At 38.5% G+C, this 26,829-nt stretch overlaps 1 protein-coding gene across 1 annotated transcript in view; it reads right to left on the bottom strand.

Moving 5' to 3' along the window:
- Positions 1-26,829, bottom strand: part of nrg3b (neuregulin 3b) — a 265,324-nt gene that overhangs the window by 117,224 nt on the left and 121,271 nt on the right. The window contains exon 2 of the mRNA XM_054764070.1: positions 2,369-2,504. Within this exon, the coding sequence (XP_054620045.1) occupies positions 2,369-2,504 (136 nt within the window). The remainder of the gene's footprint in view (positions 1-2,368; positions 2,505-26,829) is intronic.

The raw sequence follows: 26,829 nt of genomic DNA, 5'->3' as shown, positions 1-26,829 counted from the left end.
GTGCGTGCGCTGTTGCCGGCTGAGTTTTGGGGAATGAGCGACTGATTGGAGCTTGCGGGTTGCGTGCCTAGAGGGCGGAAAGGTGTACGGGTGTGTACAGTGGTCAAAATGTGTGCCTGTTGGTCGCTCTCCAGGTGGGGAAGGCACTGATGTAATAATACGTTTTTTTCATATATTCTCGCGATCGACTGGCAAAGTCCCAAAGATTGACTAGGTTTCCAAAATATTTACTGATTTAAGTTTTAAAACATTAAATACATATTTATATATATGCAAATTTCATATGTTCAGGAAGCTGACAAATAATGTTATATAACAATAACACAAAATCTAGCAGTTATTATAATTATATTATTATATAATATTATATAATTATATATAGAATTATTTCATTTTTATTTCTTATATTTGTAATTGTAGTCAAGCAAATCTGAGTGTGGACATGTCAGTTTGGCCTGTTTGCAAAAAAGTAAAATCAATCAAATCAATCTTAATTAATTCGTCCTTTTTTTCATATTGTTATGCTTTACAGTAGAAGTGGACTTACAATTTGAAATGAGATTGTTCAAATTTAAATTGGAATGTTTTATAAAGAAAATATGGCATGTGATGTGACAAATGGCACCAAACTGTAGGAATGACCCACTTATAAAATGTTTTGTTCCATTTGATTCTACTAATATTAGTAGTAGGGATGCTCCAATCAGGGTTTTATGCTGCCAATTCTAATAACTATCATCCATGAGTGAGATCGGCCGATACCGATCACATGGATTAACTGTACATTTTTCAATGTATTTATGATGACTGCTATTGGCCAGGGCTGCCATTAGACAATTCCAAGGGTCCCTGGCCAATAGGTAATGTTCATTAAACAACAACACACAAATAGTGTTTGGAGGACAAGACATATAGAAGGACAACAATAGACACTTCAAAAGGTTAGTAGGTACCCAATGGACGTAATACCCACTTCCCCATGGGAGAAAAACGAGCTCCAAACTGTGTTGTCATGACTTGAATAGTCACGTCACCGCCGCACAGCGATCGTTTTTTGAAAGGCATTTATTGGCATATGCCGATCACGTTTTTTATGGAAATCGGCCAATACTAATCGGTGGCCAATCTGTTGGAGCATCCCTAATTAGTACACATTAACGTCACACATACTTGCTATGATTATTTGCTTGATGCTAGAGGCCTCTTGTCTCCAAAGCAAGACCTCCACACGCCGATCACTTGTTTCAAATAGCCTTGGCTGTCAAGGCATGTGTGCCTGCTCTTCATTGTTTCTGTCCCTCAGCTCGCCCCTCTCCTTGCATAAGTGGTTTCCTATATTAACTAGCATTTTAGCACAAATTGTCATACATTTCTCTACAAGCCATCTTTTCAGGTTGTATTGATTTGTCTCCTTGCATGCAAGCTTTATTAAATTGCACCTCTCATTATTCTCAAAGAACTTGCCTCGTCTCTCATCTATTTTGTCTCTTGGAAATAGCTGCATTTTCCTATGACAACCCCACACATTCTGACCCATACCTACTTTTTGAGTGTCATCACCCACTGGAACACAATCTGGGCGTTATCAGAACCCTACAACACAGAGCTGATAATGTTGCCACCAACCCACAAGCTGATGAAAGAGAGACCTAACCTAAAGAGAAAGAGCACCCGATGGAGGCCCTTAAATAGCAGCAATAGAGTGAGGGTGCGATGTTCGAACCTCGCAATGTAGCGAGAGACGACTGTACTGTCCAGTGCAGTGAAGAATGCACTGATTTTTATCAGGTGCATGTCAAAACACAGACGGGCTAACTCCTCAGGTGAACACTCAGCTGTCTACCTGTACATCAAAGACAAACATCACTTTTTTGAGAAAAAAAAAATGTCAATATTCTGGACAGAGAAGACAGATGATTTTAAAGGGGAGTGATGAAGGCCATCTATGTTAAAGTTGGAAAAACCTCGACCAAAGTTCATGAAAACAGGTCGTTGTAATGTAATGAATGTAATCATAATAATGATGTATTTGGGTTTGACATTCAATACTTGAGCAGACAAAGATGGCTATCCAAGCTACGACCAGTCGGTTCTGATCAGATCACTCATATTTTGTTTCATTTGCGCCAATGGGAAGAAATGTTTCCAAGCAGATCCAGTTTGTTTGTGTGGATCAGCGACTCAGCTGAAGCTAATGCGGCCAAAGCATCTCTGATCCCTCAGTTAGTGGTTGAGGCGATTATGGACTTTGAGTATGTTTGTTTGCATATATCCTGTATGCGTGTGTGTGTGTGTGTGTGTGTGTGTGTAGGTGTGTGTGTCTGTGTGTGTGCTACAATTTCAGCCATTTTGTTCCATAAGGACTCACCTGCAGTGTCGGTGGACCCCAGCCACAGTTTCAATGATAGAGCACTCCCCCTCGTTGAGGCAAAAGGCCAAGTCCTTATCTTCTATGCAAGGTTTGAAGACCTCTGAGCGCAGGCTCGGTTGTGTTGGGACCATAGCTGAAAGACATGTAAGAGAAAATGTTAGTATGTAAGATATGTTGTAGTTGAGCTGAGTTTTTTTTTTTTTTTTTGCAAGGCAACAGCAAAGGCACCTTTCTTCAGTTTTCTTCCTCGTGTGCTGACTACACGAGAGCTTTGTCGTCAAATCTCACAGGCTAAAGAGCTGAGCGCTGGTAAATAAGTTCAGTGATCTAGTCTTTGTCTTAAGAAATCTTTGAAAACCAACAACACAGTCCTTAAAGCGGGGGTAAGACTGCGGTGATGTGTGTGTACTTGGAGAACTTGTCAATGTATCTTACATCTTAAGAGTCACCACTGCTTCTTGTAGCAGACACACACTGTCTGGATAGGGTTCTTCCACCAAAAAAAACAAATTAACAAGACATTAAACACAATGTTTTACCATTTAAACTTGTAACATCAGCATAAGGCTCTAATGGAATACAAGGGACCCTCAAATTGAACCCTGAGGGATGCCACAATTGATTACGACAGAGGAAATGGATGAAAAACATGACATTTTCTGAAATTTAAATATGACATTTAACAGCAATTGGGTGACAAATCGTCCTGTTTTTTCCCATTTTTCCAATATATTTTTTTACAAAGTGATGGTTTTAATTGTTTTTCACTGGGCCATTAAACTGAGCGGCGTTAGGGCACTGTGCTACATGTGATGTAATCCCTGAGAGGCTGCCGTGTGGGCGGCTTTTTGAATTAGTGTTGCCAAAAAGCCAAAGAAAGAGTAAAACAAACGCATGGAGTTACTCCTCTGATGCTTTGTGAGAGAAATCCTGGTTGCACCCCTGCTACTGGCTATATGACATGAAAAATGGAACAATAAAATCACATTCATTTATACAAAAACATATTTTCACTCGTGAAACTTACAGAGGATGAGACGCCTTCTTTAAGGAGACTTTGGATGTGAGAATACATTGTCTGATGGAGCTCTAGCAGGACTTCCAGTAGCGGGGCTACAAGTTAGAGAGCAGTTGGAAAACCCGGTGTCTTTCACTGCTGAGCTGGTCATGTACTCACTCGGGTCGCGGGGGTATGCTAGAGCCTATCCCAGCTGACTTTGGGCGAGATTCATACCTATAAGCAATTTAGAGTGTCCAATTAACCTAACATGCCTATTTTTGGAATGTGTGAGGAAACCAGGACACCCGGAGAAAACCCACACACGCACAGGGAGAATATGCAAACTCCACACAGATGTCCAAACGAAGATTGCTGGTCATCTTGTCAGATAAATTCAATTATTTTTCGGGTTATTTGCTTTAGACTTCTGACTGTCACACACGAGTGTTCAGCGTTTTGGCTACTTTAGCTGCCATTTGACTGATCACATGAGCCTCTAAAACTCACCATACTCCGTCAAGTATTTGTTCTTCAAATATCATATTAAATTAAAGCTTTTTAACGTGGTAACTCGGAGTGAATTTTTTCGTGGAATGTTTTGCAGGGTGCAAAAATTGATATCACTTTCACAAACAGCAGGTAAGTTCCAGACAGTAGACATGTTTGTTTTGGGTTTGGCACGGCTGCGCAGTGTGAAGGAAAGTGGTTGGAGGACGATCTATATGGCTGTAGGCTGCAATAGTACGGAGGTGAGGTGATCGAGGTGATTGGCGATCAGATGTTTTTTCACGGAAATCGTCCAATACTGATTTGTGGCCGATCCATTGGAGCATCTCTAATACCAATTGGTTTTCTTGCAAACATCAAGCATAATTGATGAATACTATTACTTCAAATGATTGTAAAATTTGAGAAGACACGCTGTCTTTTTGACACACAGGAGGTACCCAGGACCCAAAATGTTGCAGTTGCAATTTTTTGGCAACCATACAAACAGTATTGTCCCCATTCTTTCCTTGCTGCCTTGCTATCTATCCACAATAGCAAAACAGTAATAAATTAAAACGTCAAGCAAAGTGAAGCAGCAATATGATAAGACTATATTACATAAAGAACAGAGCGACGGGCCTTGTGATGTGCATTTAATTCCCTTGTGTTGTTTGACCCTGAGCGCCTCTTACAACATCAAGAGCATGGCTGCCATCCCTCAGCACTGCAATGCAGAGACCTCCACCCGGTGATATATGCACAGCTGTCAGGCCAACATATCAATATTGTGAGCTAGCCCACGTAGCTACATGCTAGTGAATGCAGATACACAAGCACCGAGATGACGTACACACAAATGGGATTGACTAGTATTACGCACAATACCTTGCCATCACAAGTGGATTACATTTTTTATCCCTTTTCTATTATTTGTCTGAGCGCTGTTTTCAAAATTCCAGGCACCGATATTTTTCCTAATTGCCATTCCACACCCGTGCCGATCATCTGGCACATATTTAAACGGCCACGCTGCCTCGCGTGTTGGCCACTGGCCGTCTCTCGACAGATGCTCTCGCCAACAATCACTCGTGGCGAAATAAAAACAAAGTAATCTTTTTGTTGAGCCCCAGTGTCTCGTTCAATCTGTGTTTGTTTATGGCCATTGATCGATCAATCTGGGGCTCGTGATGTAAGGCCCAAGAGATGATGAGTGATCAGATGGAACACAAAAAGTGATGTATGTTGCTTTCGGGACCCAATACTGCTGTGTGAGAGGAAACAGGACTATCTAAATCACTGTGTGGCGCTTATATGAAACATGCAAAGAGCTCATTTTAGAAAGTTCTGCACATAAAAAAGACACAATGTCATGACATCCAATACAAGAGCTTTTAAAGACAATAATCCTCAGCTAGTCAACTGTGCGAAAATTGATTAACAATGTTATTGTGCTTGTAGGTTGTAGAGTTATACAACTAAATAAATGTTTTACCGGCCCAACAATGTTAGCACAATGCACAGATGTAACACAATAAAAGGGGCCCTAGGATAGAACCCTAAGGAAGGCAGGCCATAAGTGACAGAGGCACGGCACTGTGCCATACGGACATCCGTTTCTAATAGTTTGGTTACAAATGTGTTCTCTTTGGGATACTCATGAAAAATTGCATAAAAATCGTTAGTCACTAATAGGAAGAAGGGATCTAGTATGGCAACCTGAGGGATGCCATATGTGATAGAGGCTGAGGAAAACAACTAAAAATGTTGATGTTCTCTGTGGCAGTGCTTTTCAGGCTTTCATTCTGACTCTGAAATGATTATTTTACATAATGATAAGCATGGCTTATACACTTCCAAGAGCGTGATTCACTCATAGAATAAAAGGGGCATAGGGTGAAACTCTGAGGTACACCATTACTCGGAAAACCAACCTTTAGTCACTAGAAATGGTCATGTTTTGGGTGGTAAACGTTGCTTTAAGCCAGTATTTAATTTCAGTTACCTTATTTGGCTAATATGACAGTCTGAACATTTAATATGAATCTTAAATAAGCTAAATCCTAGGTTCCCAAAGTGGGGCACGTGTATCCCCAGGGGTACGTCAATTGTAATAGGGGGTACATGAACAAAAATGAAAACAATGTGCGCCCAACACTCTCAATTACGAGCGCACCTAAATGCCCCACGGTGCAAGGAGAATGGAGCAGAAAGGAGCAGAAATGTTGGTAATTTCTCTGTGTGCATAATATGAAGAAATAAGTAAGTTTGATCATCGTTTTGTACTGTAATATTTAGTCTTGAAGATTTCATGTATATTGATCCCCCCCAAAATGAGGCTTTATCGTTGGTTGTATGTATTTTTGTACTGCTTCAGTACTGTACTGCTACAGATACTGCTTTATTATGATTGTTCAACTTTTCCCTTCAATTTGGTATTCAATTAATATGCACATTTAAAGCGTAGCCATCATGAGTGGACAAAAAAAGTGATGGTCAAATTCAACCCATTCAAACAAAAGATGCCAACATCAGGCTGGAATAAAATATATGTAGCATCATTACTAATCTATTTATCAGCGCTCATGTGAAACTTTATCAAAGTGTAACCCTGCAAAATACAAAATAAAAAAAATACAAAATCAATGTTTCTAAAAGATATGCAAGATAATTACTTATCTATTTATCAATGCTCATGCACGGGGTTGACCCTGAATTACTATAAAATGAATTAACCAATTAACTATGTTCAATATTTAAAGCTAATTAAGATAAAAAAGGTGCATGTGTTTTAAGTGTGCAGGAGTAGGGGGTATGTGGCTTCAGATCAAATGTCTGAAAGGTTATGCGACTATAAAAGGTTTGGGAACCACTTACCGAAGTAAATGTTTGACCAACCAAACTTCTGATGTCAGAGTGAGGAATTAATAAATTAATTAAATAATTAATCAATTAATTAAGTGTGCGGCTGCAGTATTTATGCAGTATTTATGCAGTACTTATGGATTTGACAAAAGCTTTCGATACAATTAATCACAACATTCTAATTACAAAATTAGAAAGGTACGGAATCAGAGGGTTTGAATTGGGTCAAAAGCTACCTAGCAAACAGGAAGCAATATGTGAAGCTAGGAGAATACACATCTGCAATTTTAAATATAACATGCAGAGTAACCCAGGGGTCAATACTGGGACCAAAACTGTTCAACTTACATATTAATGACATCTGTAAAGTGACAAACGACCGAAAGCTAGTATTATTTGCTGACGATAATACTGCTTTTTGCTCCTGGGAAAGCACACAAGAGCTAATTTTAAAAAGTCACAGAGGAAATGACTATACTAAAAACACGGTTTGATAAAAATAGGTTATCTTTGAACTTAAGCATAACTAAAACATTGCTATTTGGTAATAGCAGAAAGGATACGTACGGGCAAATACAAATGGACGGTGTGGTCATTGAAAGGGTGAACAAAAATAAATTTCTGGGGGTCATAATAGATGAAAATATGAGCTGGAAATCTCACATTAAAAATATGCAACACAAGGTGGCGAGAAATACCTCAATATTGAATAAAGCAAAATTTTACCTCAACCAAAAATCACTCCATACTCTCTATTGCTCTCTGGTATTATCATATCTAACTTGGAGATATGGGGTAAACTTCACTCGCTAAATGTACTGCAAAAAAGATAAGTTAGGATAATCCATAATGCCAATGCCGCGTATAGAGATCATAAATATCCTCTATTTCTAAAATCACAATTATTAAAATTCGCTGATCTAGTAAATTTCCAAACAGCTAAAATTATGCATAAAGCAAACAATAACCAGCTACCCAAAAAAGTCATTCAACAAGAGAGGAGACATATATGACCTTCGGGAAAAACTAAACTTAAAACACTTAAAACACACGAGAACAACGATAAAAGCCTACAGCATTTCACTATGTGGAATAAAATTATGGAACGGATTGAGTAAGGAACACATACAATGCACCAAGATGAGTGATTTCAAGAAAAAATACAAGCAGTTGATGTTTGCAAAATACAAGAAAGAAGAGCCTTGAACCACTGTGTACAAAACACTCTGTCTAATCACTACAATACTCACTACTCTTCGTTCTTGTGAGATCATTGTCAGTACTCACCTACTGTATTATTACAACTACAGTATGTTCTGTTAAGTCTACCTATACTGATTATCATTTATTATGATTTTTATATGAATTATTTATGGTGACAAAACTTTGAAAATTATATTTTACATTACATTGTTACGTTATCTTATAATTTTCCTGTGTATTAACTGGCAAAGACTACATTTGGAAGACAGGAAGTGAATAAATGTATTGCAATTGATGTGAAACGAATAGGGCGTAGGATTAAATAAGCTTTGCTTCTTTGTACTCCTTTTGGACATGTGGAACTGCACATTTTTATTTATTATGTGATGTATTCCAATGTAACTTGTAAGTATGTTCAAATAAAATGAAACCATTACCATTAATTGAATAGAAGGTAGCCCTAGGAGGGAACCCTAGAGGACAACATGGTGATATGGGCAAAAAATCAGCAAAACTGACCTCTAGTCACTAAAAATGTTGCTATTTTGTGTGGTAAGCACCACTTAAAGACATTGTTGAAAATTTTTAGTCTGTTGATTTCCTTATTTTGCTACAAGAGAATCAATTTAAAATGTAAACATAAAGTACACTACACAAACAGTGCAATTAATTAGTAAGATAAAAAGGGGCCTAGGGTGGAACCCTGAGGGACGGACACCAGTAGTGATTAAGGGAAAGGGAAAAGAAAAACTATAAACAATACCTAAAATACATTTTTTGACACCCCTCCATTGTTTTGGTATCAAAATAATAGCAACAGCTCTTAGTATGATGAAGTGCAGGTTTAGCACCACACAACAATAAACATATTGTTACTGTAATAGTGTCAATCAAAAGTGAGCACTATTTATTATAATATAGCAGTTTTGCCAGTGAGCGTTATTACAAAAAGGTTTTGACAAATTCACCCAAATCCCACGGGAGAGCATTCAAAAGCTTTTCTATTCCAAGATGCAACTTTAATAATAGAAAAATAGAACACTACGTTCTCGATATATGCATGTCCACGGCAATAATTGTCACAGCGTTCAGAGACCCTCTTAGCTTTTATCTCGACAGCGACAGCAGCAGCAGCAGTGACCACATTAGGGATGAAAAAAACTGATTCTTTGGTGCTTCCTCTGTTGGGTCAGTGGTTTTTAAGATAAGCACACAGAGATTTTGCACCAAAAGAGAATGTTGATTTTGACACACGGTTATCTGATATATTTGTATTGGAACAGTCAAGGTCATGTACGGTAGATTGTGTGTATTTTAATAGTTGCAAGACTTCCTGTCAATTCTCCAGCTGTCTGCTACACTTACTGCTACACTTCTTACTTGATCCATCATGTATGGTAGCAGGGCAGGAAGTGAGCTACAGAAGGAAGCCAGGCTACCAGTGACACAGCACTTTGGGCATGGATGATGATGTATGATGTCACAAAAAAAAAAAATCTAAATCCATTTTGGCAGCAGCTTGTTGGACGTTCACAACCAGAGGGAGCGAGGCTGTCAGTTCCACATTAAATGAAACACGTTATGGCATATTCCTCACGAGGAGCTGATCAATAAAATAAACTGTGGTTTCTTGACTATAACACAAACCTGAATGCCATCAATCATATCATGTAGGCTCTTTAATATTTCCAAATAAATACATGTTTCAAACAAGCAGACAGTCTGCAATGAAATCAGGTTTTTGTTTTTTAGTTTGTTGGGTCTACAGCCATCATGTCATCTATGGATATGACTTTAAGCAAATACAGGCCGTCAATTCTTTATGGGTTTGCATTTCATCACAGTGACGCGTACATTTTTTTTTACTATAACACAGCTGCTGATTCAGAACGGAGTGAGATTTGCTTTAAAACGGACCAAACCTAGAACCAAAAATATCTGTCTAGTACCGTCGTTTTACACTTTACGGACGTTATGAATCTTTGTCTTATAATACTGCAACAGATTCATTAATTTACAGTCACTTCCAGTGGGAAAAGCTGTCATGACATCTTAACTAATATGAAGTCCCTTTCCTGTTACTCACTAAAATTAGTGATGTGTTGTGTGGTAACCAGTGCTTAAAATTGTTTTTTGTCACACCTCCAATATTTTGGTTACCGTAATTCATTCAATACCAAAGACGTATTTATACGTTTTTATAAACCTCAACGCCCGATTCCAACGCCGTATTTATACGTCTTTTATGTTTTTTGTGCGCGGGGCAAAAAGAGGAGATGACGCAACTCTGCACTAACGCATGCCACTTCCAAAGCAATTTTAAGCCATAAAAACGGCTACAAGGTAGCAGAAGTGCATTTCATAAGAGCTCGGCAGGGATCATAGATGGAAAAATCACACGTGACAGGAAGAAGGAAGTGAGAGAGCATGGAGAAGTGTAGCATGCAAAAGGTTACACATTGTAGGAAATTCCAAATGTGAAAATTATAAGTAGTTCATGGTGTTATATTGGTAAATAATATTATATTATAAAATTATATTATATTATTCTAATATATTATATTATATTATATTATATTATATTAGATTAGATTAGATTAGATTAGATTAGATTAGATTAGATATATATATTATATTATATTATTGTTTTGATGTAACACAAGCCCTTTATTGTGTTGTTTATGTTGTGGTATAGTTGTTTAGATATTTGAGCTGTCACAAAAGCAAAACATATTTTTTTGTCAAAGTGAAAGTTAGGCTTGAAATGTATCTTTTCACAAAAAGCTGGTTTTCTCCCTTTTTTAGTGAGGAACTCATATTTCCCTGAAACTTGGCTCTACTGCTGATTACTCAAGAAGGGAAAAAGGTAGAAACAAACTTTTTTTCTGATGAAAGACTGGAGTCTAATCTTTCTTTTGGTAGGTTCCATGTTTATATAGCCATAGAACACAATATTCTGTGTGCCTTGAAAGATCAGTCAAAATCATCTAAAATGGTCTGTACTGAAGGGGTTGTCTTTTGAAACATGGCTGGGATTGAATGAGTTAAGAGGCAAATTTGGACATTAAATGCTGATCTTAATGCAAATTTAACTATTTTATGACCCACACTCCCTGTGTCAGAGTGAGGGACTAATGGAACAGAAGGGGCCCTCGGATAGATCTGTGAAGGATGCCGTAGGTGACTTCTAGGCAAAAGGAAAAAGGAAAAAGTTAAATTTAGACACTAAAAATGATGTTCTGAGTGGCACCCAATGTTGAAGACATGATTTTGGTTATCTTATTTGAACATTTAATATAAATCTTATCACTGATTAAAATGTTTGATGAGCCAAACTCCCTAAAAGGAATTAATTCAGCAGAAGGGGCTCAAGAATAGAAATGGGATGCAAAAGAAAAGGGAAACTGGCAGCTTACCCCTAAAATAGTGTAGTTTTTTTTTTTTACATTGTCATTATTTTGGTTGTTTTTATTTAGCTATATATGCACGTTTTAGAAGTTCTACTGTACATTAAGTCCCTCTTTCGTTTACAGTAGTTCCAATCACAATGGCAGTGCTATAACTAATTCTAAATGACATGTGAATATTGGATTCATTTAATGAACTTGAATCATGATCTTGAAATGAAATCTCGGTGCACAAGCCCTGCAGTGAAAATCTATATGGATAAAAATGTGCTAATAAATGGCAGCTGCATAGGGAATGTGATTCATCCCGGACTCTTTGAAATCATTTTCACGTCTCCCACTTTTTTTCCCTCTGATATGCCGTGTAAAGAATCACTGATTCATTGGGCAACTTTCAAGGAAATATGCTGGCTGGGAGATCACAGAGGATGCTGGCGTGATCCTGAGAAAAATACTGAGATCTTTCCCGCATCACCACAAGGAATGGCTTCATAATCACTAGATATTCACATTTGTATCAAGAAGTGCTTTCTTTGAGGGTAATACTAAAAGTGGATCAGATACTCCGCTAAAGGCTAGTCCCGAAATGAGAGCCCAAATGAACAACAATTATGCTCATTGTTTTGCATATTGTTGTTACAAGAGCCAGTAATTACTTTAAAAACAAAGCCCACAAGACTCACATCGTTGTGAAAACAAACAGAAATTGTCAATGAAAGTGCAAAACGTATTAAGTCCCAGCATTAATGAATAAAGAAGCTATGGAATCCACTTTAAATGTGTGCAACAAAAGTGTGTGGAACTGGTTACATTGATTAAAGCCAATTTCTATGTACATTAAAAAATATATATATACAATTACAAATGTTTATACTATACTGTATATATACTGTATGTACTTTTTAGGGATGTAACAATACATGTATCTGTATCGATACAGTGGTCTTGAGTCGATAGCACTTGGAATCAAACAACGTCACGTGGCATCAGTCATCTGACATCAAAGTCCCCTCAGGCGGAAGCAATCAGCGACGGCGTCTCTAGCGGCATGCCAAACTGAATTTTTCATCTTTATTGTCCAAATAGGATTTATTATCCAAGCAAGATGCATATACGGGATATACAATGAAAGTCTTCATGGCATCTGTAGTGGCTAGTTCCGTGCAAAACCTTAAAAAAATGTCAGCTGTGCTGGGCACACCCTGAACTCCATTGCAAAAATGTGTTTTTCTAAACTTGTTATTGTTGCTATTACTTTATGATGAATTCAAAAAAAAACTTCTTTTGGCTTAAGTTTTTCATGTGTTGCCTTTACTTTGGCCTTATTGTCATTTCGACAATTGTTTTCTTTTCTTTTATAATTGCATTGTTTACTAGCAAACTAGATGCTTAGCACATGAACATGATTAGTGTTCATGTACTTTGTTCACAGTACATGATTAGGACATGAACTGTGAAAATAATGTACGCTATGTAGTTTGGCTGGAATACTATTGAATCAATTATGTGTAAAAAGGCATGAACATTTCTGTTTTGTATCAAAAAAATATCGACCCGTGACACTACAGTATCAAATCGAATCAAACCATGAATTTTCTGTATTGTTGCGCCCTAATACTTCTATCAAATAAAAAAATCAAAATCTAATCAGTTCTAAACAGAAGTCATATTTTGAGCACTTTGGGAAGTAACCAAATATAGTTCCTCACTAATGACTTTAGAAGGCGAACGATGAAGGACAGTGAAAGCAATCTCAAGGTGATTCCCCTGCCCACAGCATGTGGATGCACTGGGAGGCAGACGGAGCATCCAGACATTACTACAGGAGCCAATTGCGTTTTACAATGGTAGCATTTTCCCTCCATGGCTTCCTTTCTAATGTGCTCATTAGTGTTCCTGTGCTGGGCTTTATCGCCCCTGGAGACAGAGCTTGTTGGGAGAGCACTGCCAGTGTTGACTGCAGCACACATCAAAGCAGACCCTTTCGAACATGGACGAAAGAGAGAGAGAGAAAGCGTCCTCTCCTCTGAGAGGCTGCTGATTGCTCAGCCAACATGCAAGCGCTGCGTTGTGGCAGTGTTTGTACTCTACCCCATTACTACTGTCTGGAGGTGCTGGGATAGATGTTAAATGGAAAATACAAATAAGGTAACCAAATTAAAGGACAAATAAGTCAAACAAGTAAGAAAAACATTACAATTCTAATGAATAAAGGTCAGTTTTTCTTTTCCTTTAATCGTATCATGTATGGCGTCCGTCAGGGTTCTATTCTAGGTCCCTTGTATGGCATTAGCATACATTGAAAATTTGGATGGCAGTGTTATATTAGAAGTAGCAGAGGTTTCTTTCTTGTAAAACATGATGTGTCATTCGACATGTTTGTTTAACAAATGAGAAACATCTGACTGCATCATTTAGGGTTAAATAACATGTAGCTAGCTGAAACATAATCAGCCATGCAGTAATTATCCAATTGGATGCTCGTGCCTAGTTATCTATCATTAAATGGCAGGTGGTGACATTTTTTTGCCCAGGCAGTGTACGTTTTAATAGAGTGATTCCATGTTTATAACCATTAATTGGTTACAGACCTGACCGTGATAAGTGAATGAGCGTTGCTTATTTATAAATGGAATATTTTCATAGTTAGAGCATAGAAAACCTGTTTACGACCTTATAAATATGTTTTTAAAATGATTAAAGCCCTGTATACATGTAATAACACCCCCATAGTCACCTTTATACTTGCATTACCAAATATAGAATAGATAAAAAGAGAAAAGAACATATATAAGACATAATACAGACTTTTTACTTCCTGTTCTGTACAGTACTTCCTGCGCTGGCTATTGTCTCATCAATGTAATATTACTGACACCTAGTGACCAGTGTAGAATACTACATATCATCACAATGGGTCTTCTGAATGCCTTATATTTGTGTTTTAGTTCATTTTGCCATTTTTAAGCTTGAAAATGCTTAATTTATGCATAAAAACATCAAATTTGTTTAAATATGCATACTTTTTGAGTAATAAGAGGCTGTATTCAACAACAAAACAGGCATGATAATTGAAAAACCGTGATAGACTGAAGCTGTGAAATTGGAAGACAAAGTGGCGAGGGATTACTGTGTAAGTTTTATAGGCTTCATAAAAACTCGTCTTGCAAAAATGAAAACCCTTGTGTGCAAGGTGTGCAACAAAAACATAAAAAGGAGAAGGAATAATAATGCAAGATACTGTACCTCCAAGCTAGGATTATTGGACACTTGCCGCCAGCCAGACATATACTCAATATGTATGAACGTGCACAGAAAGCAATGCATGAAGTATCAGTCCAAAAAGCCTGGGAGTACATGAACACGTTTACAAAATCTGCATAAAACAGAGGAAATGTACAGTAATGACCATTTCCTTATGTAGTGTAATAAGTCGCTCCCGGTGATGACTTATTGACTCATAGCGAGTCACCGTTGAATCTAGCCATTAGCTGGTATAGCATAGTTATTAGATGGACTCCAAAGTGTTCATGATGATCCAAAGCAGCAGGTTAATAAAGCCCCATCCCACAAGAAACCAAATAAACCTCAAGGAACTATTCCCCCCACCTTTCTCCTTCATCCTGTTCACATTTTTAATTATCTTCTGACCTTCCATGTCAGCTGGGTCTCCATTAAAGTTCCTCCGGCCACTCCATACACACACACTCGCACACACTAGCTTTTCTCATGAACCAGAAATGCAGCTCAGGCACCCAGGCAACATAATGCTAACCTAACGATAACGCTGTTTCCTGGCAGAACGTCTTAGGCTGCGGTTGTGGGACCAAAGGCTGCTCATTAAAGAACATACAGTAACATAAAGTAAGAACTTGACTGACATATTAGTGGCATATTATGTGATGTAATCACTTTGGTTTCAAACCAAAATGCCATCTGCTGGGTTGAATACCTTTTTATATTCTGCTATTGTTTTCAGCTTAGAATGGACAAATCACCAGACCAAGCAGAATAACAAACCACTGTGCCACGTTAATTGATAATATATTCACTAATGATTTTGATAATAACACAGCTAGTGGTCTGCTAATTAATAATATCAGTGACCATCTTCCAGTGTTTACAACTTACAACAAAAGTTACAGGATGAGAAAGACATTTCAAAGATTATGCACAGATAAAAGTACTCACACTTTTAGGAATGATCAGGAAGAACAAAATTGGGAGCGCGTGTATCGGAAAAATGATGTGGATGAAGCATATGAACGCTTTCTAAATGTCTACAAGCAGCCCTATGACAAGTACTGTCCATTAAGAGGGTTGATTAATAAGCAAAAAAAGAAATCAGCCATGGATGACAAAGGGACTGGAACGTGTTTGTTAGAAGAAAAACACATTGTACAGGAGATTTATCGAGAAGCAGAAAATAAGCACACAACATAAAAACAAGCTGACAAACATTTAAGAGTGTGTAATAAAAAACATTATAATCAACTATTAAACAAGAAAACATTAGCACAACATGGGGCATTTAGTATCATCAGGAAGGGTTCCCAGATAGCAGATTACCCTCAATATTTTATAGATGGAATGCCAAAAATTATAATATGAAATAGATGAAAGGTTCAATAACTACTACTAAAGTCTAGACGAAAGAATCCCAAATTATTTGTGATTGGAGGAAGGGAATGAAAGTATAGACAGGAATCCCAACTCCATGTTCCTCACTCGTGTGACAAAGAGGAAATAACTGATATTGTCAACAAATGTAAAGCGAAAACATCAACTGACTGTAATGGAATTGAAATTGAAATGATAAAGGTCATTAATCAGTAACTTATCATTTCAGACTGGTATATTTCCAAATAAAATGAAAATAGCTAAAGTAGCACTAATTTTCAAAACTGGAGACAAACATCAATTTACAAACGACCGAACATTTCTTTCTTTCTTTATTGACACACTTTTCCAAAATCACTGAAATGCTATTCAACAACAGGCTGGTCAAATTTATAAATCAGAAAAATTAATCGTGGACATTCAATACGGATTCAGAGCTAACATTTCAACTTCCATGGCACTAATCGAAATAACAGAGAAAATGCGCGCCGCTGCTGTATTTATGGATTTAACAAAAGCATTCGATACAATTAACCACAATATCTTAATCAATAAGCTTGAACAGTATGGAATCAGAGGGTCTGTTTTGAATTGGGTAAATCATTTAAAAAGCTACTTAGCAAACAGGATGCAATATGTGAAGCTAGGAGAATATACATCTGCTTGCTTAAATATATCTTGCGGCGTACCCCAGGGGTCAATACTGGGACCAAATCCGTTAACCCTATCTGTAAAGTCACGAAGGACCTAAAGCTAGTATTATTTGCAGATGATACTACTGCATTTTGTTCTGGAGAAAGTATGCAAGAGATGATTAAAAAAAACATGAAATGCTACATGTAATTGATCGTGGCGGCCCGCCACTACAAAATACCCGCCCGCCACAACTTGAAAATTAACTTGAAAACAATGTTAAGCAATATATTTTATGAACGTACGGTATATACTGCATACGCTATATAGATACATATATAGCTTATATATGTATATATCATAAAATGTTTCACTGCGCTTTATTTTGAAAAACATGCCTCTCTGCCGTGTCGACACTTGCTCACGTCGCGGCATTAGCGTCTTGTGTTGATCTTGTTCACTGTGTTCCTTATTATCGTGCAAATAAAAAAATTGTCCGTAAAATGTGTAGTCAACTGACGACAGCTTGTCACATGCGAAGCCTATCTATGCCAACGGGTGTGATCGCGCTTCTTTCAATCTCATTCGACTTTCTGCAGTCTTTTGCACAGCCTGGCTAGATCACGGGCGAGCTAGAAGTGGCTATCACACCAATGCCTACTTACGCTACTTAACAATCTTGCTCTCTTGATATCATGGCTTGTCTTGAAAACACTCGATGTGTGTCTGAGTTGTTCAACAAACACGTAGTGTGTCCATCTTCATAATAATGTTATCACACTCCAACAGGTAGCTCATAAGCTAGCAGTAGCTCACCAGCTGATGTTGAGTAGTTCGCCAAAGACTTATTTGCTCCACCTCTTAGTATTCTCACAAGTGTTCTATTCAAACATGATGCCTGTATTTTATGACAAATGAGCACACTGAGTAGAGATGTACTTGGTGAATAAACTACAACTTAATGTTGGCAGTCACATAAAATAGCTCACCTCTCCTTTGTCAAAGTAGATTTACTAATGCTGCAAGCTGGATACACCTGTGCTATCATAAAACCCTGGACTCTCAATGTATACTCTTTATACAGGACACATTTCTATAACAAAGATATTTAAATTATTTTATTTTGTTAATTGTGTTATTTTGAACTAAAAATATATTATTGAATAGTTCATTTCCCATGTATTAGTTTTCTTTTCAGCTAACAAAAAAAGAGGCTCAACACTCTCACTTAAGTGCTCTTAGCAACTTTGCCATTAAACACATGTTCACAGGTTCATGTTCTGCTTGTTGTTGAAAAATGTTAAATAAATAAGTTAATAAATAAATTCCGACATTAAAAAACGTTACTTGTCATCATAAAAAAAATAATAATTGCAGATGCAGCAGCGGCACGACACATTGTTATACATTGTTATACATTGTTATATTGCCTTTTCATTCGCTTATGCTGTTCAGAGGCTGTAAACGGAACATGTTGAATACAGGTAGTGAACAAACGTACTAGCAATTGATGTAAAATGGAGAGGGGGTAGGACCAAATAAGCATACAGTAGCTTCTTCATACTCCTCTTTGGACATGTGGAATTGTGATTTGTAATATGTGATGTATTCCAATGTAACTTCATCCATCCATTTTCTATACCGCTTCTCCTCTTGAGGGTCATGCTGGAGCCTATCCCAGCTGACTTCGGGCGACAGGTGAGAGACACCCCGGACCGGTCGCCAGCCAATCGCAGGGCACATATAGACAAACATCCATTCACACTCACATTCATACCTATGGACAATTTAGAGTTGGCAACTAAACTTGCATGTTCAAAGTAAATCAAACCATTACCATTACCATTACAATAAACATTAAATCTATACTTTTAAAGAGTGCTGTTACACACTTCCAACGCACTTCTAACACATTTTCTCTTGGGTATTTGTCACTTCTGCATGGTTTTTGCTGTCATTTTAAACACCGGTTTGCATCTTTGGTCCATGTAGTCTTCACATTTGAGCTCAAGTGGACTTGAGTTCACTTGCAAGTAGGCTTGGTTTGGGTTCGGATGATCGCGTTCATGTATCCTGTATCCTCATCTCTCACACGCCTTTTTTGCCTGCTATCCACCTCTAAATGTAGTCTCATTGCTGAAGCAAAAACACTCAGAGTGACCCTAGCCTTTTGAAATATTCATGCGGTCTACAAAATAATAATAATAATAAAAAAAAGGAATTTGGTGCTTGTTGGTCCTTCTGGTTATTTGCAGTAAGGGTAGATAATGGTGTTAAAGTAGCACTTAACAGCTCTTATGAAAACCCCCCAGTCTGGTTGCTAATGTCCAAAAGCATACAAAATGTATCACAATAAAACAAACTCGGCACAGCAAAGCAAAGCAAACTATTTTGTCCCTGTTGGTGGCATATTACATTAATTACAGCACAATCAGCGTCGGGTAATAATGCTAATACATTGTGTTTGAGTGTTCCCTCAAGGCTAGGGTGACCAAATGTCCTGTTATCCCAGGACATGTCCTGTTTTCACATTTTACGTCCTAGCGTCCTTTTTTGGACGCTAGGACGTCCTTTTTTTGTATTTTTTCAGAAAGTGATGAACGTGTCCGGGTTCAGATAGTTTTTTGTTTGTTGAAGTAATATCTTTATTATTTACATCATTACATGGAAATGGTTTGGTTAAAGTTGGATGTGCTAATATAGCTAATATTATTTCTTTTTTTTTTAGTTATTTGTCTTGAAAACAGACTTGACTTGAAAATAGAGCTTTTACAGTATTTGTTTACAGGGCAATTTTTCACATACAGAAGAAACATTATTTCTATCATTACTTCATTCCAGAGATTTTATTTTTGCACAATTAAAACGTTCATTCATTCATTCATTTACTATTCTGCTTATCCTCGCTAGTGTCGAGGGGGTATGCTGGAGCCTATCCCAGCTGACTTAGAGCAAGAGGTGGGGTACACCCTGGACTGGTGTCCAGCCAAACACAGGGCACATATAGACAAACAAGCATTCACACTCACTCATTCATACCTATGGACAATTTAGAGTCTCCAATTAACCTAACATGCATTATTTTTTAAATGTGGGAGGAAACCGGAGTACCCGGAGAAAACCCACACACACACGGGGAGAACATGCAAACTCCACGCAGAAATACCCAACGGAAATTCGAACCCAGAACAAGTAAAACTTGACGATAAGCGGCATAGAAGATTTTTATTTTTTAAATTAAGTTATATATAAAAAAATAAACATAGATATCTTTGTATATACAGTATATCATATCTATATTTTGTAAAATATATATTATTTTAGGCATAATGAAACATGTTGCGTAAACTTTGAATTTGTGTTTTTGTGGTTATACAGTAGATAGTAAAAAATTTAGATAACAAATTTTCATACCGTCCTGGTTTTTGTAATCAAATATGGTCACCCTATTCAGGGCGTCCAACTATTTTAATTTTATTTCGAACATGCTTAACAAAGTTACATTGACGTACACCACATCCACAATGTCTACATGTTGAAAATCCCACAAATGTTCCTGGATTTGTGGAAAAATAATTCGGTTTTGTGAAATCCGAGCCCCAAGAATGGAAATATTCTGATACGTGATAGACATCTTCTAAGCCTCTCTTGGGACCTCCACAATGCAGCAGCGACATTCATGAGAGGCAACAAGGTGGGAGCTAAACGTTCCCGCGATGTGGACCACAGAGTGGCTCCCTGTCAGCCAGCGCTGCTGCTTGATTAAAATTCTGTGGACCCGAGAATGCGATGCGGGGGGGTGGGCGTGATGTACGACGAGCAGGTGGTGCGGCGTTTTAATATGCATGAGGGCTCTTGCATCTGCAGACTGGCAGTCACTGAGCTTGTCTTGTCCACTCTCTTGGCAGCTCTTTGGACACATGGAGGATGGAGCGGGGACTTTGTGTGGTTTTGGGCACACATTAGCACAAGTCTGATGGAATGCACTCTGAATATTAGTAGAGTGAATCTTTTCTTGTTTGCATTTTATTGATTTTATGGCAACAACATACTTCGACAGATGGAAACTATGACTAACAGTGCCTCACCAGCCATGAAACACACAGCACGTCACTGCATGCAAGAGGCTTGTCTTAACTGAGGAAAGTGAAGTTAGTATAGCGACCTACTTGCGTTGTATGTTGATGTTCAGAATTCTGGTGCTGCACCTCGCTGTCGGTGGTGCATAATGTGGTGGTGGATAATGAGGAAGTAGACAGCGAGTGTGTATGCGGTTTACTCTATATCATTTTTGCCTCATTTCAGTTAAATTCCCAGTAGGGCTGCAACTAACAATTATTTTCTTAGTCGATTAATCTGAAGCTTGTTTTTTGGATTAATCGAGTAATGGGTTAGGCCCTAGACGAACCAAATCAATATGAACCAAGCACAAAGAGTTAGTGGATTGGTCTGCAACATATGAGAAAGGAGGCAAAAATGCTGATTATTCTTTTCCAAAGACAAACCTAATGTGTGTAAATATCTTGTTTTTCCTAAAACATATTACAGATAATTAATTTTTCATGGACGACTTTCATGGACGACTAAGGAAATAAAAAATATTCACATTTGAGCAGTTGACATTTCAAAATCAAAAAACGATTAATCAAATTCCAAAATAGTTGTTGATTAATTATAATTGTCTTATCATCAATTCATCAATTCATTGTTGCAGCTGTAATTAATAGTACTGTAACTATTCATTTAGAAATGAGACATGATTAGCTACAGTCATCCCTCGGTTATTAGATGGATAGTCTATATTAATGTCATATTCATAGTCAAACCAACAGGTGGTGCCAAATGACTTCTCTCCAAATACGCCAAGAGCTTTTCTTCCTGTCATTCACACATATTTGGGCCAATACGGTATGCATACTTAATGTTATTGTGTTTTTTGTTGGGACCACACTCAAATCATGCATTGAACTGTACTTTATGAGTTTTAGGTAGAAGGTTTTACTCTCAAAAGGTACTATTTTATTACAGCTTGGGCAAGGAAAAGGTACATAGCTGCCTTGTCCAAAGTCTTACTGTACCCTGAGGGCCAGAATGGACTCCAAGTGTAACCCCATTTCTAACAAATACAATAACATAAGTAGCATTAATCTTATAAGGGGTTGTGTTAGCGTAATATACTCACAAGAAAGTTCCATGAATTGTAAAGAGTTCATCTATGGGTGCAAAGGGAGAAGCGAAGTGCAAAGGGATTGTCATTTGTGTCCATTAGTCATTGGGTGCACATGAAAATCTTTATTACTGCAGCGGGTATACAGGAATTGGTTTTGGGTGGTTGGACAAGGGTGACTAGGACGGCTCATTAGCAGACACATGAACACAATGCATGCGCTAATTGGATTAATCGTAACTAGGTCAGACAGGAGCCACTGTGGAATCACAAAATTAAACCCACTGTCTTGTGGGCAAATAAAGCCCTGGTTGGACTTTGGCACTTCCTTAAATTAAATGGGTTCTCTCTCCTGCACACACAGACAAAAAAGTGGCAACAAATTTGCCTTGGCACCCCAAAAGCACCGCAAGAATCAACAGAAAAAGCAGAAAAAAAGGCAAAAATCAAACAAGGTAGCTATAAAAACATATTTGAAGGTCCTTAAATTGTACAACAATTTGTTTCTGCATGTGCAATACATGTGCCCATGCAAATTTGCATGTGCAAAAAAATGCTAACACGGCTAGCGCACTGGGTCATCAAAAAAATAAGAGACCAAACAACCGGATGCTGTATTCATCATATCTGGCGATTTCAACCACTGTAACCTCAGGACTGTCCTCCCCAAATATTACCAGCATGTAAGCTTTCCCACAAGGGAAAATAACATCCTGGACCAAGTCTACAGCAACATGAAAGGTGCTTTGAAGGCTGTCCCAAGACCCCATTTTGGAAAAGCCGACCACATCTCCATATTCCTTTATCCAACATACAGACAACTTCTTAAACAAGCTCCCCCTGTAAGTACAGCAGTTAAAGTGTGGAATGAAGAAACTGATTGAGTACTTCAGGACTGCTTTGGCTGCACAAACTGGGATGTGTTTAAAACTGCAGCGGGGAGGGAAGATTGTACTGCTGATTTGGATGAATATGCTTCTGCTGTTACTGGCTACATTAGCACATGCATAGAGACTGTTACCACCACCAAGTATTACAGAAAATACCCTAACCAAAACAGTGGATGAACTGTGATGTAAGGGCTAAGCTACGTGCTTGTTCGACTGCATTTGTCATGGGCACCGCTGAGGACTACAAAAAGGCCAGACCTGAGGAGATCCATACGAGAGGCCAAAAGACAGTACAGACAGAAGCTGGAGGGCTACTATTCACATCACAGAGTATGGACAGAGGAGTAGCATAGCCACATGCAGCCAAACCACACTTCCAGATGAGCTGAATGAGTTTTACGCCCGCTTTGAACCCAAAAATCCTGACCAGCAGAGAGGGTGGCTGGACTTGGGGAGCACACAGGACTCACCTCTCATGGTGACATCAGCAGATGTGCGCAGGGTTCTGAACAAAACAAAACCACGAAAAGCAGCAGGCCCAGACAACATCTCAGGCCGTGCACTTTGGGTTTGCTCATCAGAGCTAGCTGATGTGCTTGCTGACATATTTAACCTGTCGCTTGCACAAGCATCTGTACCGACCTGTACCGACCTCCACCACCATAGTGCCCGTACCCAAGAAGAGCAACGTGACCTGCTTGAATGACTATCGCCCTATAGCACTCATTCCAATTATAATGAAGTGCTTTGAAAGGATAGTCATGATCCACATCAAAAAGAGCATCCCGGACACTGTGGACCCTCTACAGTTAGCATACCGCCAGAACCGGTCCACGGATGATGCAGTCAACACTGCCATCCACACAGCCCTTTCTCACCTACAGGGCCAGGACACATATGTCAGAATGCTATTTATAGACTATATTTACAGATAAGCCCCTCACATTTGGCCTGTCACCCTCCCTCTGTAACTGGGTGTTTAACTTTCTAACAGGCAGGCCCCAGTCAGTCAGAGTCCACAATCGCACATCCAGCTCAAGAATTGTGAGCACTGGGACCCCACAGGGGTGTGTGCTGAGTCCGCTCCTCTACACGCTCTTCACCTATGATTGCGTGGCCTCCCAGAACAACACCAGCATCATTAAATTTGCGGATGACACTACAGTCATCGGCCTGATCACTGGTGGTGTTGAAACATCATACAGAAGAGAGGTGGCGGACCTCATAGCTTGGTGTCGTGATAACAATCTCCTTCTCAATACAGATAAGACTAAAGAGATGATCATCGACCCAAGAACAAGGGAAAAGGAGCCGCATAGACCCCTGTTTATTGATGAGACTGAGGTGGAGAGGGTGAAAACCTTCAGGTTTCTTGGCACATACAACAGCGAGGACCTCACCTGGTCTTACGACACCCAACAAGTTATCAAGAGGTCCCAAAAGAGACTGTACTTCCTGAGAAGACTGAGGAAATTTGGCATGTCAACCAAAATCCTCAGTTGCTTCTATAGATTTCTATAGATCGAAAGTGTCCTTACCGCCTCCATCACTGTTTGGTACGGTAACTGTACAACACGTGATAGGAAGGCACTCCAGCGGGTGATCAAGACCTCACAGAACATTGTTGGGGCAGCCCTCCCCTCATTGCAAGACATTTATAAAACTAGAGTCCTACGAAGAACACACAACCTCATCAAGGACAGCACACATCCACAACACTCATTATTCACACTCCTACCGTCAGGCAGACGCTACAGGTGTTTGAAGTCCAGGACCACAAGGCTGGCAAACAGCTTTTACCCACAGGCCATCAGGCTTCTCAACGAAGCACTCGCACACGCCGCACGCAACACACACACACTCATAGCACTTTATTTATTTACTGGTATTAATGTTTCTTATGTTCTTATTCATTTTCTTGTGTTTTGTGTTCTTTTTTGTGGGGGGAGAATGAACAGAATAAGAATTTAATTGCGTAGTATAACTACCTGTTTTACTGTGCATATGACAATAAAAGTCTTGAATCTTCAAATTTAGTTGCAGATCACACAAAAAAATGAGCCCTGTATTATGTTTTTCCAACAGTATTTGTACCAAAGTGAAGTCCCTAAAAAGTCATGAATGACAGTTATGTATTGTTAATACTATATTATTTCAATGCATTATTGTGTACAAAAACCCACTAATCTCTAATGAGAACAAGCATGTCACTGATCACTATAATAAAGAATAATAAAGAATTGCAAAGATGTATAAACAACATTGTCTCCATTGTGGCTTCACTCACAAATATTAAAAGCAAAGAGAGATTCCAAAAGCTACAGGGCACCCTGCGCACTATGTTGCTAGGCAACACACACACACATAAGTAACTTGAATGCACCGTCTTAAGCGAACAAGCGGAGCCGATGTGACCAAAACGGATGTAAATATTTCACAGTGCTCATATGAAGTGATTGAGCCTGCGGAGGGAGACCATGGAGGTTAACACAAACAGATATGTGATATTAATGTTGCATTTAAGACTGATAGGAAAATAGAAAATATCAACTGCTCAGCTTTCAAGGGCCAACTTCAAAGCACTCCAGTAGATCATAAAAAAAAACAAACCTGACAACAAAGTTAAAGTAATATTTGCTTTGTTTGTGAAGACACTACTTCACTGAGCATGGTCTTGACATATTATTATAATACAGATCTACCATAAATTCCGGTGTATAAGCCGCACCGCATTTGATTTTAGTATAAATTGTGCTTGTTGTTGATCACTGTAAACTGCAGCATGCGTGTGCATGCATACACATACACATGCATGTCCACTCAACAAAAGCGACAGGGTTAGCCAACGCCAATAAAGGTGGCTTCTCTGCGTTTTTTGGTTGTTTCCTGAACTTTCTTTGCCATTATGAAGGACTTAGTAATAGCGTTTTTGGAAATACATATTTAAACAATTGGTAGTAGTTCTGAAGTATACGAGATGTCACACGATTAGAACATGACCACATATTAGCCGCACCGACGTATAAGCTGCAGGGTTCAAAGTTTGAGAAAAAAGTAACTGATTATACACAGGAAATTAATGTATATTATTATATAGACATGTATGTACATCTGTATGTATCTGTACCTTTCCAAGGATGTTATATTGTATGTATATTTGGAACTAGTTACCGTGTATAAGCCGCATCCCCTAAATTTAGAGAAAAAAACAGATATGTACATATATAAGCTGCATTGGACTATAAGATGCACTTGTCCACATCATAAAACGGTATATTGTGGCACACATGAGTCTGTGAGGACCAGGCAGCTGTTTATTTGACAGGAGCCAATCATGAGCTATGAAAAACACACAACGAGCTTGTCCACCCATTGGAAATTGCAGGAGGTCATTACTCAATATACCGTAACAGTCTGACTCACAGTGTAATCTTACAAAGAACGCTAAACTTATCACACAGCAACTTAACACTCAAAAGGTACCTTGGAAATATACAATAAAAGTACCAATATGAGTTTAAAATGAAAAAAACAACAATTTGAACGTTTTCCCATAATGCATTGCGTCTGAGAAAAGGATTTAATTGGAGGACAAGCGGCATAGAAAATTGATGGATGGATGGATTGCGCTGCAATTCTGCCTCTCTCCACCAGAGGGGGCCAAAGGAGCCCACAGGGAGGCTGACAACAATGCAGCTTCCCGGCAGCCACCAATTCAATGCTTTGCTCAGACGCAATGCATTATGGATTATTTTAAACTCGTATTGGTACTTGTATATTTCCTCGGTACCTTCTGAGTGTTATGTTTCTGTGTGATGAGTTTAGCGTTCTTTGTAAGATGACACCGTGAGTCAGACTGTTATATTGATAATAAAATGAATCTGGGATAGCATTTGGTCTTTTTCTGATTGATGAAAAAACAATATTATTGATGTGCTGTTTGTAAAATATGCACACAATTTCTGCCACACAAATAATACCGACCAAGTACAGAAACTTTGGAAATCCAAGAACGATCGTGACCTTTTGTATCATCTGCCATCACGCGTGTTAATTAGCTTGGGAAGTGCCTTGAACGGCTTCTCTTTTGCTTCTTACACACATCAGCTGCAAAGCAAGAAGCTAAGCTATAGTTATGGCGCCAAATTACTCCATGCAAATAAAATGTTAATTATGTATTTTGATTA

Source organism: Dunckerocampus dactyliophorus, chromosome 2, assembly GCF_027744805.1.
Source record: "Dunckerocampus dactyliophorus isolate RoL2022-P2 chromosome 2, RoL_Ddac_1.1, whole genome shotgun sequence".
Classification (NCBI taxonomy): domain Eukaryota; kingdom Metazoa; phylum Chordata; class Actinopteri; order Syngnathiformes; family Syngnathidae; genus Dunckerocampus; species Dunckerocampus dactyliophorus.
This window is presented reverse-complemented; position numbering and strand designations above follow the sequence as displayed.